At 43.3% G+C, this 17,928-nt stretch overlaps 1 protein-coding gene across 1 annotated transcript in view; it reads right to left on the reverse strand.

Annotated features, from left to right (window-relative positions):
• The window catches only part of LOC136445751 (uncharacterized), a 15,991-nt gene extending 4,273 nt beyond the window's left edge, over positions 1-11,718 (reverse strand). Inside the window, exons 1-6 of the mRNA XM_066443887.1 lie at positions 11,584-11,718; positions 10,768-10,874; positions 10,197-10,324; positions 9,193-9,326; positions 8,224-8,349; positions 7,486-7,600 (exon numbers count right to left, since the gene is read on the reverse strand). Of these exons, the coding sequence (XP_066299984.1) occupies positions 7,486-7,600; positions 8,224-8,349; positions 9,193-9,326; positions 10,197-10,324; positions 10,768-10,874; positions 11,584-11,718 (745 nt within the window). The remainder of the gene's footprint in view (positions 1-7,485; positions 7,601-8,223; positions 8,350-9,192; positions 9,327-10,196; positions 10,325-10,767; positions 10,875-11,583) is intronic.
• Between the last annotated feature and the right edge of the window lie 6,210 nt (positions 11,719-17,928).

The raw sequence follows: 17,928 nt of genomic DNA on the forward strand, positions 1-17,928 counted from the left end.
TTCGTACATGTCCTATCTGTTTTCAGAACCTGGCCACTACCACGAAGTTTCTCTTTTACAATTCATGCCCGTGGTCTCAAAATATTACATACAGATTTTAAACTGGGATTTTTTAACTGTGAGTTACTAAAATGTTCCTTTCCTTTTCATTGTAGTACTGGAACTGTTTGAGTTGAGAGCATTATGTGTGTTTTTTTCAAAAATATAAAAAATGTGATTCTGATTCCCAGTTTCCCAACTGTTTATAAACTTGACTTTCCATTTCATTGTAACGATTGCTTGAATTTGTGCCTGTTAGTCTTTAAAGATTTGATTCAGTTTGATTCTTTTGTTCTTGTGCGGCTGTAAGATAACAATGTCCTTATGTGAATCAAATAATGAACCCTCCCTACCCCCCTGGCAGTTAGCTGACACTGTGACCCAGGTCTCACATGGCCTAACACACCTTTGCGCTCTGTGTGTTCTCATCTGTTGCATGGAGCAATTTCGTAATTTGCCGTACACAAATACCGTATGAGTCTCCAGCAGTTTGCTGAAAAGAAATCGGGGCACAATCTTCCCTTGCGGTCTTTGCAATATTGTTAGTGATTATCACAGCAAATATCTTTCCTGTTTGGTTTAATTTGACTTTGACTTCTGAACGAAAACTCCAGGCTTTTAATGCCTGCGCTACTTATGATAACGTGGATACGTCGGACTGTCAAAACGTTTTATAGAAACATATATGTATACATGGTACATGCTAGAAAGATATCGTCAATTTTGTCAACTTCTGACGTACGTCTCTCATTGTCATTCTGGTCTACTTCTGACGAAAGTCTCCCATCTTTTTTGTTTATTCGTTCAACCGGCCCACAAGCTGTTATGAAATAAACGCACAGGGTTGGGATCAGGTTTCTACGTACTTGGGATTATAGTGGCGCCAAGTTACCACATGCCAGGTAAGGTACAGACTGGCAGTATACAACGGTCTACTCTTTGCCCCTGTAAATGATTACCCGTGTAATTTGAAGACATGGGAATGTTGTCACCGGCGCCTGAACCATCTGTCAACCAACACGACGGATTATATCTCCATCACAGCAAAGTTGCACGCACGCACGCACGCACAGACAGACACGTCCGTTTCAGGCACGAGTGCCATGTTTATTATCACCTTCTGGCAGAAGCTGATAATAAACATGGCACTCGTGCCTGAGACTGGTATGAAATGGACATGAAAGTGTAAGCAGACTTACATACATCAACTCTGCGTTCGACCCAACCCCCCCCCCCCCCCTAGTAGTGAAGTATCCATATACATGTACTGAGGTTAATCATTTTGTATACCATTGTTTCTTGTTTTGCATGTATAGTTGTAGAAGACCATACGAAAGTCGCTGTACTTTTGTCGTGTCAATAAAGATTTCTTCTATGTATTAGATAAAACAAGGAACCCTAGGCCTGTTCACTGTCCGTTTACGTTATGTTCCGTGTAATCAGCACACTGTGAAATATACACCGATCGTGGCCACTTTCTGGACAGGGCAGGACAGATACGGCCGTATCAAGGATCAAGGATGAAGGTCATTGTCATCTCAGCGTCCAGACATTGTTTTGTCGTGCTTGTAGGTTCAACAACTCTGCATTCACCTTATTTCAAGAAAAAATAAAGAGGTTAGAAACAGAACGTATTATAGTGTAACATTGTATCAAATATCAATTTATCAATAAAAAGATATACCATAGATACACCTTAATCGTTGCAAGGCATGTTTATTTTCCAAAAAATTAGCCTTCTTGTTTATTAAAACGTGCGTGTTAAGATACAGTGGGGCTTTCGGGTTATGCATCAAAACCCGCGTGTCTCCCCGCGTGTTTTTGCGTGTCTCCCCGCGTGTTTTTGCGTGTCTCCCCGCGTGTTTTTGCGTGTCTCCCCGCGTGTTTTTGCGTGTCTCCCTTCGTGGTTTTGCGTGTCTCTCCGCGTGGTTTTGCGTGTATCCCCGCGGGCCGCTGGTCTGTCCCGCAGCCCGATCTGCAGTGTGAGACCTTCAGTTTGGAACGCACCGGCGCCACTTTGCCGTTGTTTCTGGTAGATTTTGCAACAATTTTCACGAGCCGACTCTAGAGCAAATTTGCAACACTTTATAATAGAGACAGCCGACTCTGCAGCACATACCGTAAAAATAACAGAAGAAATAAACACTAGTGACTTTATTCCAGCAATATGTATTTTTCAATATCATAAAAAAAGGCATTAACACCGCAAATTATGCTGTGTCCGATGATGCGAGCCTCGCTGCCGCGGCTAGCGTCAGGGCCACCCAAAGAAAATGGCATCACATGGCAGTGGTATTATGTACTTGTACTCATAATGAAGAGTGTACTTAATCATGATAGACGCTACTGTAAATAGAATGATTTGTGTTTGTCTGTTAATCTTCCGGCAAAGATAAACTATCTTAGCATAACAATAACATTTCGAGCTCCGAACAAAGAGTCACAAAACGCTATCGGAACGATCGTCAGGGAAATTATGACCCGTGCGGCTCCTGTAGTCGTGCAAAGTCCTGGGGGTCCCACTACCAGGTACACAAGGCACACGGCACGGGAGAGGCATGTCTATTTGACAAGCGTCGACCTGCAGTTATCTGCCTTCGAGGACTTCGAGCTGTGTTCGAGCTTGAAGCTCCGCACCGCTATCGTGGGAACCCGCTTCCGCATTGAAAACTGGAACGTGACCTGTTTATGCAAATTTGGAGGTTCCTAAAGTTTGACGAACGGCGCGCAAACACCATGGCACGAGGCATGTTCCTTTGTCATGTTGTCGAACTTTAAGGATTTTTAGTGCAAACATGAGATCTGCATTGTTGCGGTTAGAAATAGATAGATGTGATGGTCGTTTTGCGCGTGTATTGAGGATGTAACTTGTGCAGATACCAGTGGGATAATTTGTAGCAAAAATTGAACCTCCCGAATTTGTAATTTGAACTGGTCTGGTCCAGACCCCCGGTGGATACGTGCGCGACTCAGTTTGATTGACACATGGGCGGCGAGGCGCGGTTTCTTTGACGGCATGTTTTCAAAGAAGCCGACCGCGCTGATTGTAATAGCATTTTGAACGTTTTTTTCTTCTCTGCCCTGTGAGATGTAATTATTTTTTCGTTGTTTATTCTATCTGTCATAAACAGTTTCTGGGAAATCGAAATATATCTTGGTGCGGGTGTAAATGATCCACGCGATCTGACTGGGCATATGTGGTAATATTGTAGCATGAATCCCGTACTGTATTGAAATGCTTTAATTTTTAGTTCTTGTTTTCTTTTTCAGATAAAATTTCCCCGGAAGTTTGGAGGCACGCTTTAAACTGTGTGATACTATTCGCCGAATTGGACCATCGCCGAACTATTTTACCAGTTATTTTGTGTGTAATTGTCTTTTTTTCATGGTTTTTGAGTTATTTCTTACATGCATACAAGTCGGTACTTTGTCCACCGCAACCCTTGACTGTTTATTATAAACGGAACTATTTCTAAAACATCTAACTAACAGCTTTTCACTATTAACACGTTCATGTTCTTTGAATTATTACTAACATACGATTAAGTAACCTACTGTCTGTCGCAATTTCCAAACCAAACTAATCACGACTAAAATCTAATGTTACTTCTGTAGTAACTTACCAAAAACGAGCAATTAGTCATAACTGCAATGTTGAACCAAGGAGATTATAAACTTGGTAGAGCTAGTACCCGGAGGGTCCAAAGATTTTGGAGCATACCTCTAGCAGCGTCTTGGCTGTTGTCTCACCAGTCGCAAACTTGTCTCACTCCTGGAACAGTAGCTGCCGAATGATGATCGATGATCCTGGTATAAACTTACCTTCCGTGTATATGTTCATAATGTTGTGACGTAGTATGTACATGGCATTGTGTTGTTGACAAACAGCCCAAGCACAAGTGAAGGAGGTAGAAGAGGAAACATCCTTCAACGACCCATAACAGTTGTCAAACATGTTACAAAGTTTACATAGTAGAAGTTTAATGTTAGTTACGCTAAGTACACGCGCCAACACAATTTTGAACAGATATGTAACGAAACTTTGAAAGGGAAACAACATTTGTGTTTTGTGTCTGTTTCATATCAACATTTTGAAATCAAGAAATGATGATAAATGTTTCAGCAATCATTGCCTTCTATCTGTACTTGATGTCAAATCAAGACGTTTAAAATCGTCGAAACGCCGAATGTATTCCCTGTGGTATGGTTGAGTCGATCCGATGACCATGAACGGCCCACAAGAGCTCCGACGGAAACAGGTAGGTCTTGTTGGTCACCCAGCTGCACCCTCGACGGCCCAAGAGCTCCGACGGAAACAGGTAGGTCTTGTTGGTCGCCCAGCTGCACTCTCGACGGCCCAAGAGCTCCGACGGAAACAGGTAGGTCTTGTTGGTCGCCCAGCTGCACCCTCGACGGCCCAAGAGCTCCGACGGAAACAGGTAGGTCTTGTTAGTCGCCCAGCTGCACCCTCGACGGCCCAAGAGCTCCGACAGAAACAGGTAGGTCTTGTTGGTCGCCCAGCTGCACCCTCGACGACCAGCAGTGTAATTCCACGGAAGCCGGCAGATGGAAACCTGAATCATAGCTTAGAAAAGTAGCTACTGATGTCTATTCACTCACTATATTGTTGTATTCGTATTAACTTAATTAATCATAAGGCCTGATGGCGTATGACCTTCATCAACGTAAATAACTTATCCAAAAATACAAATGTATATATACTCTAGTAACTCCCACCATTTGTATTTATTTCGCAGTCAAAAATCCTTGATCAGAACTTTTCTAACTTTCTTATACTATCGCACAGTCCATGATAGAGCCATTTTGCACGTCTGTGTTGACTTGAATTATAGACATCCGCCCGACCTGATAAAAGAGGACCGACATGTGTACTGCCAATCACAATTCACAACCATAGCAACAGCCCAGGCAACAGCCAGGCTGGGGGGACTGACTCTACTGTCGCAGTGGATGAGATTCGTATTTACATATCAAAGATTGTTGTTTACTTTTCTAAATCAACTAGGCATAGAGTACAATACCATTCCTGTTTTATCGATACTCTTTATTACTACTTATCTTTATCACGTATTTATATGTTACGCACACTCTTCGCTATTGATCATGGTCAGCACGTGTTTACGAAGACCCGCCGGCGCCTTGTGTCAAATTACTGAAGTTTCAGCCGACGGACACAGGCACGCGCAAGCCTTAAAACCCTGAGATTCGAAAATACAACTTTGGTCGATCTGCTACTACTAGTATTAGTAACGTTACTAGTATTCTATTTCTGTCAAAACTGTATTTAAATGGAACCGATACAAAATTACAATGCTAGTATCGATGCTTGTAAAATTCGAAAATATCAGGCTGGGATCTACAGGGGCGTGTTTCTCGTCGGCGTGCGAGTTTTTGCAGGTGATTAAAGGGAGTTGTTCATTACTGCATAAAATGACCGTCTTGGGCGGCAAGTGCAAGACAGAAATCGATCTCGGTAAAATCTGATATTTGCTCAGATAAAGTATAATCTCTTCGGCAAGCCTACGTTGATCCGTATAGGGGGAAAAGGTTTACATTGGAATCTCCTAATCAACATGACGATTGTGCGGCGTCAAAATCAAGAACGGATCCATATCCTTGATCATTATGCCATTTTCCGCATGCCGAAGGCTTTTTTTCTAAGACAAAACCTTTAGTAAATGCCAATCTAACAAGTCTGGTCGTCGTCAGAGCAATGAAAGTCCCACACAGCCTCTGATCGGGGACCGGAGCCCGAAACGCAGTGATAGAAGTTTCCGAGGTCGGCAACGAAATCTACGCTGAAGAAAAATCAATTAGTCTTCAACATGTATGACTCAAAACCTGATTATTGCCAATCTCTTATTTGTCTTTCTTTTTTAGAACCGCAAACTTAAACACTATCGTCCCGCCGCACTCATGCCAAATTTATTGGGGTCAACAACCTCATGCGCGCCGCTTGAAAAAAAAACACAGAAGAAAACTCCGGGCTTCTTCCGATCAATCACTGTATCCAAGGATATTTATAAAATGTCCTTGCTGTATCCGACGTTACTGTTGCAAAATGGACGCTCTAATCAGTTATTACGGTACGGACACGCAAGCTCATTATCAACCACATTAACCGGAACCAAAATCTCCGTAATGAAGTGTCCACCGGCCCAAAAAATTGTCGCAAATTTGACCGATGTACACAAATGGCCGCGAGGGATTCCATCGGCGCAGAACAGATCGTCCGCCGAGTTCAGAAGCGCCGTTGGCCTGAAGGTCTCACACAACGTTTTCCGCCTTGCGGGTTCCGTGACACTATATTTACCCCGCAGGGATGCACGCAAAAACCCGAAGGGATACACGCAAAAACCCGCGGGGAGACACGCAAAAACACGCGGGGAGACACGCAAAAACACGCGGGGAGACACGCAAAAACACGCGGGGAGACACGCAAAAACACGCGGGGCATTGATGCATAACCCGAAAGCCCCACTGTACCTATTTGGGTATTTGTGTTAAGATAGTTTGTTTAGATAGCCTTGTTTCAAAGAAGACGGTAAACATGAACCGGAAATGTATTAATTTTTAGTCTGTCAACGTCCGCCGACAGCCACGTGGTATGAACGTTACATATTCCGGTCCGCGTCCCGCCTACAGCCGGCCCGACCGTAAGACACATGGTTCCTTTGTTTATCTAAACTGTTAGTATCGTTGTGTTCGGAACTTCACCCTGTCCCACAACTTACGCATTGAGATTCACACAAGTTGGGTTTGATACTCAATTCCGGGATGCCCCTGTAAACTGGGAGACACCGGTTAGGGAAGGGTGTCTCCCAGGGTATCTAAAATGGTGGCTCCAAGTTAGATATTGATACAACCTGTCAACAACGATGTATTCAGAGGCAACTCTACTCTACTCTGAAACAGCGCCCTCCAGTGAAGCAAGCTTGAAGAACATGGTCACGTGAAGTAAGATGGCGATCAGCGACGTCTGTGACTTCGCTAAAATTATGCAGTTTTCGTGAGTTCCTTTGGATAACATAAACAAAGGGCGATAGAATCATGAGATGGGAACAACCTGTTCGTTTTCAGACGATGAAGCAATTCATGTAAACTTCGTAGGAATCAAGAAGAGGGGACGCAAATCGCGGTTTCGAATGACGATCGGCGTGTGCTGTGACGCGCCCAGCGTAACGGGTGTGCTTTGGAAACGTTCCGCTAGGGGGCGCGACTGCACTGGGGCCTCACAATTTGTGGGGATATGAATGGGGGTTTCTGAGTTTCTGAGTTTCTGGGTTGCTAGCCTGACGTGGTAGACAGGCCAGGTAGACAGGCCAGCTAGCCAGGCCAGGTAGACAGCCCAGCTTTTTCCGCAAACCCGGCAAAAGAGAATGTTGTTACCCAGCTATACAGATACAGAATTTGGTACGCCTGTACCTGCACTGCCGATGGAGGGCCAGCCGAAGATCACTCCTCTGTCCTGGAACTCTATGACCATCATCAACAGCAGGGCTACAATAACGGAACCCTGTGAGCTGAATATAGAGACGTCCTGACAGGATGAAGAAAAAAAGTTTGCAAAATTATCTTTTTATGAAAACATTTGTTTTGTTCTGTAAGGTACTATGATATTTTGTACTGTGGGTACTGAATTCATTTACTTTTGCGGTGGTTTCATTTCGTAGGAGGAAAAAGGAGGGTTTGTCGGTGTTTTTTATTTGCGGTTGAAACAATTCCGTAGTACAGAAGTCAAATAAGGCGGACGTACTCATGGTGCCATGAATTCGCAGTGGATAGGTCACCGCAAAAATAAAACCACCGCGAAAAGTTCCCAATCTACTGTATATGCCTTATTCAAGAGATTGACACGAAAACTGGAGAATTTACTTGACAGAAGCAAAGTTAACAATGAATTCAATTAACGTTTCTACAGTAGGTGAAAAAGACAAACACAGCTTTTGTAACCTGGCTTCTTCTTTCTCTAATACAAACTTGACTTCAGAATTTTACGTATCTTTCACAACTAGGAAATGCTTTCCACGACTTTAAAACACTTTCTCCAACTTTCTTCAACCTTTCCTTAATCAACAGCGTTGGTTATGTTATGCTACTCCTGATGGGACAATCACGAAAGATGGGTACAAGTCATTTGTTACACGTGCACTTGTCACTCACCTGTGCCGTTGCGTCGTACGTCAGGTGAGTCTGCGCCAGGTGCAGCAGGTGGAAGAAGGTGTGCACGGCCACAGCTGCCCAGTTGTACTTACTCAGCCTTGTAGAGTACTTCTTTCCCTTCTGTGACTGTAGTAAAAATTGACACATTTAGTATCATGTATTTGTTTACTTGTATGTAACTGTTACAATCTGTATGTATGAACCAATAAGTAAATAAGTGGTGTCTCTACTAACTATTGAGGTAAAATGTTTGCCTACATTTTGGGGTTATTGGCTGTGTCTACACATGCGTTTTTGAAGTCGACTTAAAGTAGCTGACTCACTCGAGTCGACTTTGAGGCGCTTAGTCGACTCTAAGGCCCGATTTACACACCAAAGTTTTCGGAGTCGGCTTGGGGCTGTGTGTGAGGAGCTTTGGGTTGCTCAAGTGGAGTTTTCCTACTAGAAAACGCTTGTTGTAACACTAATGGAGATCTGAATGAAACAAACTTGAGTGGCCTAGGGTTCTCTTTTCATAGTCCTGAGTCCACTCCAAGTCAACAAAAAAACGCGTGTCTAAACCGGGCCCAAGTCAACTCGAAACAAGTGTGTAAACCCAGCCATCATTACCTCACCTGCTTGTTCACCTGTGCCAGGTACAAGAGCCACCAAGCCAGCAGCTGATGTACGGTGTAGGGTTATCTCACCTGTAAGTGTTAGCTCACCTGTTTGTTCACCTGTGCCAGGTACAGGAGCCACCAGGCCAGCAGCTGATGGATGGTGTAGGGTTATCTCACCTGTAAGTGTTAACTCACCTGTTTGTTCACCTGTGCCAGGTACAAGAGCCACCAGGCCAGCAGCTGATGGACGGTGTAGGGTTATCTCACCTGTAAGTGTTAGCTCACCTGTTTGTTCACCTGTGCCAGGTACAGGAGCCACCAGGCCAGCAGCTGATGGACGGTGTAGGGTTATCTCACCTGTAAGTGTTACCTGTTTGTTCACCTGTGCCAGGTACAGGAGCCACCAGGCCAGCAGCTGATGGACGGTGTAACAGGCCCACACAAACAGACGCGTCCATGGTGTCACCAATTCTGGACGGAGCTTCCAAAAGTACCAGCGTATTTCTATAGAAAGAACACTAAGATATAACCCCCATTAACATCCGCATTCCGCATCCCAATCCGCCGGGTTGCATAAATCCGGCACTTTGAAAAACAATAGGTTTTAGAAACCTTTAGTGCAGCACAGGAGTCCATTATACCGGGGGACGTTGGGTTGGAGATCTGTTTGGACGTATCTTTTCAGGGTGGTGGAATTATGTACCCTGGCGGATCCATGCAAGTTAACATGCATATGATATGGGGTGCTTTGAAGTATACAGTTCGGTTTTGAACTCTGGCAGTATGTACTTTTGAGTATTTTTTAGTTCAGAGAACTAGAAAGGCGAACGAAGGAAAACAGTCGTATGCAAAAAAGAAGACCATAGTGCACTTTGTTCACGTCTTTGAAATTACTATAGAAAAGACAACACAGAAGTTTGTGTGAATTGATATTGATGGCAGAAAATATATTGTCAAATACAATTGGGGTTTTTTCGGTTCGATAACTAGGCTGCACAACGGTAGATCAAAGTTAAAAACAACTTCTTTACTACAAACTTTGTAATTACCGGAACCAAAGAAATGTCAATACGGAACTCATACGGGCTTGAATATAAGCCCCCCTCACACTTGTGCGTATGGTCAAGTGCGTATGAGTTGCGCAGTAACATTTCTATTGGTTTAGTAGGGTTTGCGGAGAAGAAGTTGTTTTCTACTTTCATCCACCGTTGTGCAGCCTGATTATCAAACCAGACAAATTCTTCTTCGGCTGCAAACTTAACCTGAACCAAAAACATGTTAATACGCAACTCATGCGGACTTGTGTATACGCACAAGTGTGATTGGCGGGCCATGCACACAATTGTGAACGGGCCCGTAAGCTAGCGTACGCACCAGGTTCCATCCCGCGTATCCAGTATCTCCCCTTGACTCCCGGCTCCTGTACAAACGGTTCTGGGAGAAACCTTTCTCGGGTGGTGTTGGCTTCGTCATAGAAGAATCCATTCTGTGCGTTCCAACCCCTGTGAAGAGGAATAGAACCTTGTTCAGTCGTGGTGCTAAATTTCTGCTCCGCCAGATTGTTGCACCGTGGGTACAGTGTGGCGTAACGGCGTTTGACTCAGAACCAAGTGATCCCGGGTTCGAATCCTGTCATCATGTCAACGATCTTGTGCCCTTCGGCTTGAGAAAGGCGCTTTACACGACTTTCCTCACTCTACCCAGGTGTGAATGGGTACCTGACTTCGGTTGGGGAAAGTCGTATTGAGGTCATCTGCAGGTGGTGGCGCCGAATGGCAGCCGCCCAGACTATTGCGACAGTTTTACACTTGAATACTAGTGTGGAGCAAATATGTGTCTGTTGCGCATATGTGCATCATGTGGTTGTAAACCCAGCACTAGAAAGGCTGCCATTGCACGGGTAATTTCTGACCAATAAAAAACATTATTATTTTGAAATTATCACCTGTAGTTCCCCAGCGTATAGATGGTGCCCATGAGCGCGGTGATGAAGACCATCCCGCCCGCCCACACCAACACGTCCTGCCGCTGGTACCAGGCTACCACACAGCTCTGAAATGGGAACGTGGAGGAGCAAAGCACAGGTAAGCTTGAGCCAGATAATCGGGAACATTGCGCTCGCAAACGGGTGTTGCAAATAAGCGGTATCTTCTGCACGTATTTTGTATTAGTCCCGTTCTCCTTCATCCGATTACTGAGATATATAAGTTCCTTAGCCAAGAGGTGTTTTCAATTATGATCCGATGTACACACAAGGTTTCGGAGTCGTCGGAGTTTTCCTACTAGAAAACGCTATTTTAGTGGCCCAAGGTTCTCCTAGCACAGTCCTGAGCCGAGTCGACTCAAAAACGTAAAAAAAGTACGAAGTAGTCGAGTTTTTGAATAATTCTGTATTAATGTTTGATTACTTTTCGTTTTTGTATGATTTGAATGTATTCACTTGCACGGGCTCCGATGAGTAGTAGGTACCGAAGTGCCACTAATGCACAGGTGATGTAAGTTCGTCTCCGTAGACATTCTAAACGGTTGACACTTTGCGGCGAAATGCAATGCTGCATTCAATGGCAATACATGTATTAGGAAATACTGAGCAACAACACGGATGATTTGAATCTAGTGTTCATCGCCCTTTACGTCCCCAGCCGAAGTCAGGTGTTAACAAAGGCCAGGGATCAAAGCTCACCAAGGTTGTATTATTACACGTGCTATGTTACACGTACGGCACACACGCATGCACGCATTGTTCAAACAAGCCCCTCACCTCACAGGGGACAGCGCCGTTACCAGCCCCTTTCGAGAAAACTTCCGTCCGGCCCAGCAGACCGTTCTGATGACGGCCGTGTTTCTCCGAGACTTTGCCCCCCTGGCGCCGCTGCCTGGCCTTGGCACCTTCCATGCTACAAAAAAGTCCCAAAAGGCTTTTGAAATATCAAAGAGCACTTAGCGACGAACACAGGGGTGCTGTTGTCGACTGCACACAGCAAGCAGCAACTGCACTTTGTCCTGCTATTGAACTTTGACACAAGAAGTGGATTGTATGGTTGATATACACGCCTTTTTCGGCTACACCGCGCAAAATCGTACCTACATACCATTTATTACATTCGCCGAGAAGGTTATGTTTTGCACAGCGTACAAGGATCTAGTAAGGAAGGTATGCCTATACAGAAATCAAACTTACGCTTCATGAGTGATCCCTATCCCAGCATTGCGATAGACGTGCGCAACAACAAAGTTATCGTGGGAGACAAAATAATGATGTTTCAACCAAATGGCTCTCTCGTGGGAGGCTTCATTTACATAGAAATTAATTGTCCTTCAGTGGGAGGGGAAAAGAGCCTGGGAAATTAAAAGAACTATGGAGTGGCCGTGTCGGCTGACAATGAGATATTTGTCACTGATTTGTTCAACAAACGGATCCAAGTCCGCCTCTTCCCAACTGTAGTGCCGGATGAAAAAAGAGATTGTCAGTGTTGCTATTGACGTGGAGCCTGACTACCTGTGGGTAGCTACCCGTTGTAACTGGTTGCTTTTGTGATTCAGATCATTAATTCATTACAAAATGATATTCTACTATTTCTTTCTGGATTGTGTTCAGTTGTTTGATGAAACATTTTTGTAAAATATCTTGTTGAAATTGTGATAAGAATACATTACAGGGTTGTAAATTATCTTTGTGGTCCACACTAGATTTAAGTAGCCAGTCTAAGGCACGTGGACGCAATTGTGGTTAAAGGGAAGAAAAAAGCACTGGAAAAAATCAAGCTGTATTTGAGACTAGTTGTCATCCAGCCTTGTGATGTAAGTTGAGATGTAAAATAAAACGATTTGGAAGTAGAAGTTCAGTTCAGTTATTTTATACTTACAGAAAGTCTTCTTTGGTAGTGGCTTACATCCAGTGTCTCTTTGCCTACTGCAAAATAAATCTCAGGTGCAAAAATAAGACTTGGTATACGTGACTGTATATATCATGTCCATATTGAATAGGCATATTGATTTATTTGAATCTAACATTGTACATTGAAGGCGAAAAACACTTTTCCAGTTACTACCAAAACACGTCTCAAGTTACCACCAAAACACGTTTCGAGTTACTACTAAAATGTTTCAAAGGTTACTACCAAACAATTCTAACATTACTACCAAACAATAGTCAGGTTAACAACAAAATATTTCTTGAGTGAACACCGAAATACTTCTGACGTTACGTCCAAATGCAACTCAAGTTACTACTATAACACTTCTCGACGTAATACCATAGCACTTCTTGACTTCTCGTCCAAATACTTCTCAAGTTACTACTATATAACACTTAATTCTCGAGTTACTACTATAACACTTCTCGAGTTACTACTAAACCATTCTCATATTACTACCAAAACACCTCTCAAGTTACTACCGAAATACTCCTCAAGTTACCACCGAAACACATTTGTAGTTACTACCAGAACAGCCATCGACTGACTGCCAAATCACTTCTCGAGAGGCTTCTCGAGTTACTACCAAAAGTCATTGTTACATGATGTTCAGAAGTTAAACGCTGATCAAACAGGGTCGTTAAATATAAGCCACGTCTGGAGACGACGGCTGGGGTTTGAGAACTGGTAGAAGATGCCTACACACCTTTATCATCTCTACACAAGAACGTCTCATCAGCTACTGATAAAAAGGTTACAACGCTTAGGGTAGCCAGCCTTAACGCTGTTTTCAGTAGCACGAGTTTGGAGGTATACTTTCAGGAGTTATTACAATAGCACGTTAGAGTCCCACCACGCTTATCGATAAGACCGGGAGTCATCCCGGTGTAAAGTCCTTCCTACATCTTAAGGTGTCGGGGATGGTGTCCATCTCCGTTTCTGTAGCCCTTGGACCACACAGTTGTGCCGGCAGTATAACAAGCGAACTATTCCACGTAATTAATTGTAGTGTACATGTACGTTTTGATTACTTTTGACATATTTCATGTAGACTAACAGGTATGACTCTTCTACAGTTCTTAATGATGTATATCGTAATGCGTATTCCAGAATAATAATTAGCACTCCTTAAATCTTAAAGCATTACGGAAACACCATGTGGCGTGGAAATACAGTTACAGTAAAGTCATATTTGCCAGTCGCGGTCACAACCAACTGTCCCCCCGGTCCTATAGCGACAGCCCGCGGATTTCTAATGTTCGCGACAGTACGGACAAACTCCCCACGGCTTGTGAACATGTCTACCCGATTGTTGCCACAGTTTGCCACGATGATGCGACCCAAGGTGTCCACACAGATACCTGTGGGGGAACTCAGTTGGCCCTCACGGCTTCCACGGGTTCCAAATTCGAATATTTTGTCTCCGGAGTGATTGTACATCATAACGCTCCTGTACCAGTCCGTAAGGAGGACATTTCCCTCGCTGTCCGATGTGACCCCGCATATTACCTCATTGACTATTTCTTTGTTTAACACTTCAAAACTCCGATAGAGAGAGCCCTTTGGTTGAAACATCTTTATTGTACCTCCCTCTCCCATGATAAGTTTGTTGTTGCGTACGTCTATCGCAATGCTGGGATAGGGATGTCGAGTCGTGAAGCTTACGTCGAACTTCTGTAAGGGTAGACCGTCTGTACTGTACTGTACGACATATCCATCAGCGGGACTGAAAACTAGACTCCCCACAGCCCAAAGATAGCCAGGCTCCACGTCAATAGAAATACTGTTGGGGTAAATCTTCCTATCTTCACCCGGTACTACCGTTGGGAAGAGGCGAAGAAAGGAACCATCCATGCTGAAGACTTGGATTCGATTGTTCATTGAGTCGGCTACAAATATCTCATTGTCAGCAGACACTGCCACTCCGTAGTTCATTCTAAATTTCCCAGGATCTGATCCAAATCCACCAAAGGTGATCTTCTCCAACTTTATGTCATGATGTTCTGCAATAAGTGATAAAATCGTAGATCAATACCTTTGCATTACATCAAGAACATTAACTGTCAAAAATAGACCAGTCACACAACCTTGACCTTCATGACACTCATGTCATGAGGTTCGGGATTCGAATAGAAATCTTGTAAGTTAGCCACAATGAACTTTTCAGCACAGTGCTATGGATAGGTAACCTAACGGATGCGTGGCGAAAGTGACATGAAGTTTCAGTGTTTTCATTTCACCAGTGATTTGAACGGTGACCTGTTTTTTTTTTTTTCAGGTTAACGTGGATACTAAGGTGCAACCCAGTATACACAACCAATGTGAAACACGTATGAAGCTATTAAAGACGAATGACATGAACTACAACGTCTAGGTGAAATACAAATGCTCTACAACATTTGGCCATTTAATGTTACGTGTCTATAGCTATTGAGTCAGTTATCTTGAGGACGGCGGAAGATATTTTCTACACAAGAGAATGGACTCGACCTGACGGGAATACACGATGACCTGTTTGGTCACGTGTCCTTTGCAATCATGGGGAGGGACCACTATTTGAATTGCGCAGGAGAGTGGACGGTGCATCGATTTGTGACTTATTTTCATAGATTTTTTTCTGGGCACATTCTGTTCAGAGAAGTCTAGTTTTCTGCTATTGTTTGGTGTGCAAAAGAATTTAGATCCTGACCTAAATTAGAATTTTGCTAGACCCCTGAATGCTTTCTCATTGACTGGACTGACCCATTAGGACAAAGGGTGAAATATTGGTGTCATTTCAATCTTCTGACTGTAGCTCTTAAAAATGCCGGAGTTGACTTCCTGCCTTCTTTTTTACCTAAATAAACCTGAAAAATCGATCTTTGCAGTGGGGGTAAAGACAGGCTGATGTATTTTGAAGTGATTGTTTTTCATGGCATATCTTCATTATTTTTCATGGGTAAACCATGCATTGTAATGAATTGCATCTGTAAGTCCATTTTATGGTCCTTTTTAATGTCAGTTATCATGGAGAAGACCAAAGGTTTATTCGAAGATTCGGTGAAAGACTTTTCCTATGTTGTATTTCCCTTCATAATTTTGCTTAGATTTCACGTTGTACACTTACCTTGAGTGCTCTTAGGGTTTGTCGGCAGTGCGGCCGTGGGTGTTGACTCCCTATAAGACTCATCAGATGACTCCTTCTGTAAGTTTAATGGGACAAGTATTAGAACATATCGGTCATTCTATGACTGTGCAAATTGATTTAACACTAAGGAATTTTGTTGTTTTAGTATTGATTATAAAAATCGAATTGTAGAATGTCCTAATTAATCATGCCATTATTTCTGTCGTAGCTACCTGCATATCAAAAATATTAAAAATCAGTCTTTTGTTGATTATCCTCTTGGTAAAATGTTAACAACGGTGCCCCTGTAGTTCCAGAGACTTTGGACAAACAACCACACAGACCGATAACAATACCCCCGTTTAAAAAAAATCGATACTTACAATTACACTGGACGTAAGCATGAGACCTGCCGTTGTCGTCTCAGCATAATTGGAGCTTCCAGGGAGACCAGTTATTAAGGAGATAGCTATCTCCTTAGTGTCCACAGCTGGTGTCGGCTGTAGATAGTAAAATGTCCCTGGTCATCAATTGGTTGATTTAACAGTGTATCAAACAAAACAGCCTCCATATAAAACGTCAAAAAGATTAACTACTATCTTTAACGCTGGCTCTTTCTCAAGTTGAAAATCATCAGACAGCTAGCAACAGAATAAGACTTACTGTATGAGGAATCCCCATGCTGTTGATGAAGGATGTCATGGCGAAGATCCCGCCGCCGATCAGTGACACGATGACTCCAACTGTCATGACAGTAACGCCCATGCGATACCACCTGCATTCTGAAAATGTTCAGTTCAATATCATTTTCATAAACATATATATATATATATATATATATATGCCCGTCTTGAACATCTTACCTAGGATACACACACATATGGTTCAGCTTCAGAAAACAAACTTCGCGGAAACGACGAATATCATATACAAAACAAGTTTTTCATTAAGGAAATTGATCTGTTGTTGGTTTCTTTAATTTGCACGCCAAACTAAATCATTTTCAACTCATCTGACAGAATTATCTAAGTGGTCATAGAATCATCCATAAACATTGAAATAAGTCCATAAAATATAAAACATAGATGTATGTCAATTTCATCTAAATGGTATCGATCTGTGAATTAACACATTGGAAAGGAATCTAGTTGAATTGAAAATTCAGTTTTACATAATCTTATACGTTAAACATGATGGGTTTGTTATGCTTCATTGGTCCAGCCATCTTTTGAAAATATTTTTTTATAGAAACTGCAGTTATAATGTAATGTTTACATCATCTAAAGGGATACCTGTTTTTTGTCTGATGTAAGCTGAATCACGTGTTCCCGGTATGTCGTCATCGTCATCATCACTGCCATCATCATCATCATCTCTCTGGTACCTGACAGCATATGGTTGGATATCCACATCATCAGAGCTGTTACCAGCTGCAGTACCATGTGTTGTTGATAGGGGCCGGCCAGTGTCGTCATCATCTTCCTGATATGAAACAGCATATGGCTGGATGCAGTAATCGCCATCAGCATATGGCTGGCTTGAGGAATCACCATCAGCATATGCCTGGATTGAAGGATCGTAATCAGCATATGGTTGGATGAAGGAATCGCCATCAGCATAAGGCTGCATGCAAGGATCGTCATCAGCAGATAGCTGGATTGAAGGATCGTATTCAGCATATGGTTGGATGGAGGCATCGTCATCAGCAGATGGCTGGATGGAGGGATCGTCATCAGCAGATGGCTGGATGGAGGGATCGTCATCAGCAGATGGCTGGATGGAGGGATCGCCATCAGCACATAGATGGTTGCAGTGATTGTCATCATCAGCTAGTCCAAAGGCGGCTTCAGGGCAGGCGTTTGGCTCTCCCGCGGCGCTGGTGACTGTGGCGTATTGGGGGTTCCCAGAGTTTTGCTTGTACATCGGATTAGGGTCCACAACGAGTTCTGCTGGGCACGTCGGATGGTGGGACGTTGTGGGGTTCACTACATTTTGCCCGTACATTGGATTGGAGTTATTTGCTAGGCACGTCGGATTGGCGTCTGCTACATTTTGTCCGTACATCGGATTCGGTTCCCGGATT

This window comes from Branchiostoma lanceolatum, chromosome 12 (assembly GCF_035083965.1).
Source record: "Branchiostoma lanceolatum isolate klBraLanc5 chromosome 12, klBraLanc5.hap2, whole genome shotgun sequence".
Classification (NCBI taxonomy): Eukaryota; Metazoa; Chordata; class Leptocardii; order Amphioxiformes; family Branchiostomatidae; genus Branchiostoma; species Branchiostoma lanceolatum.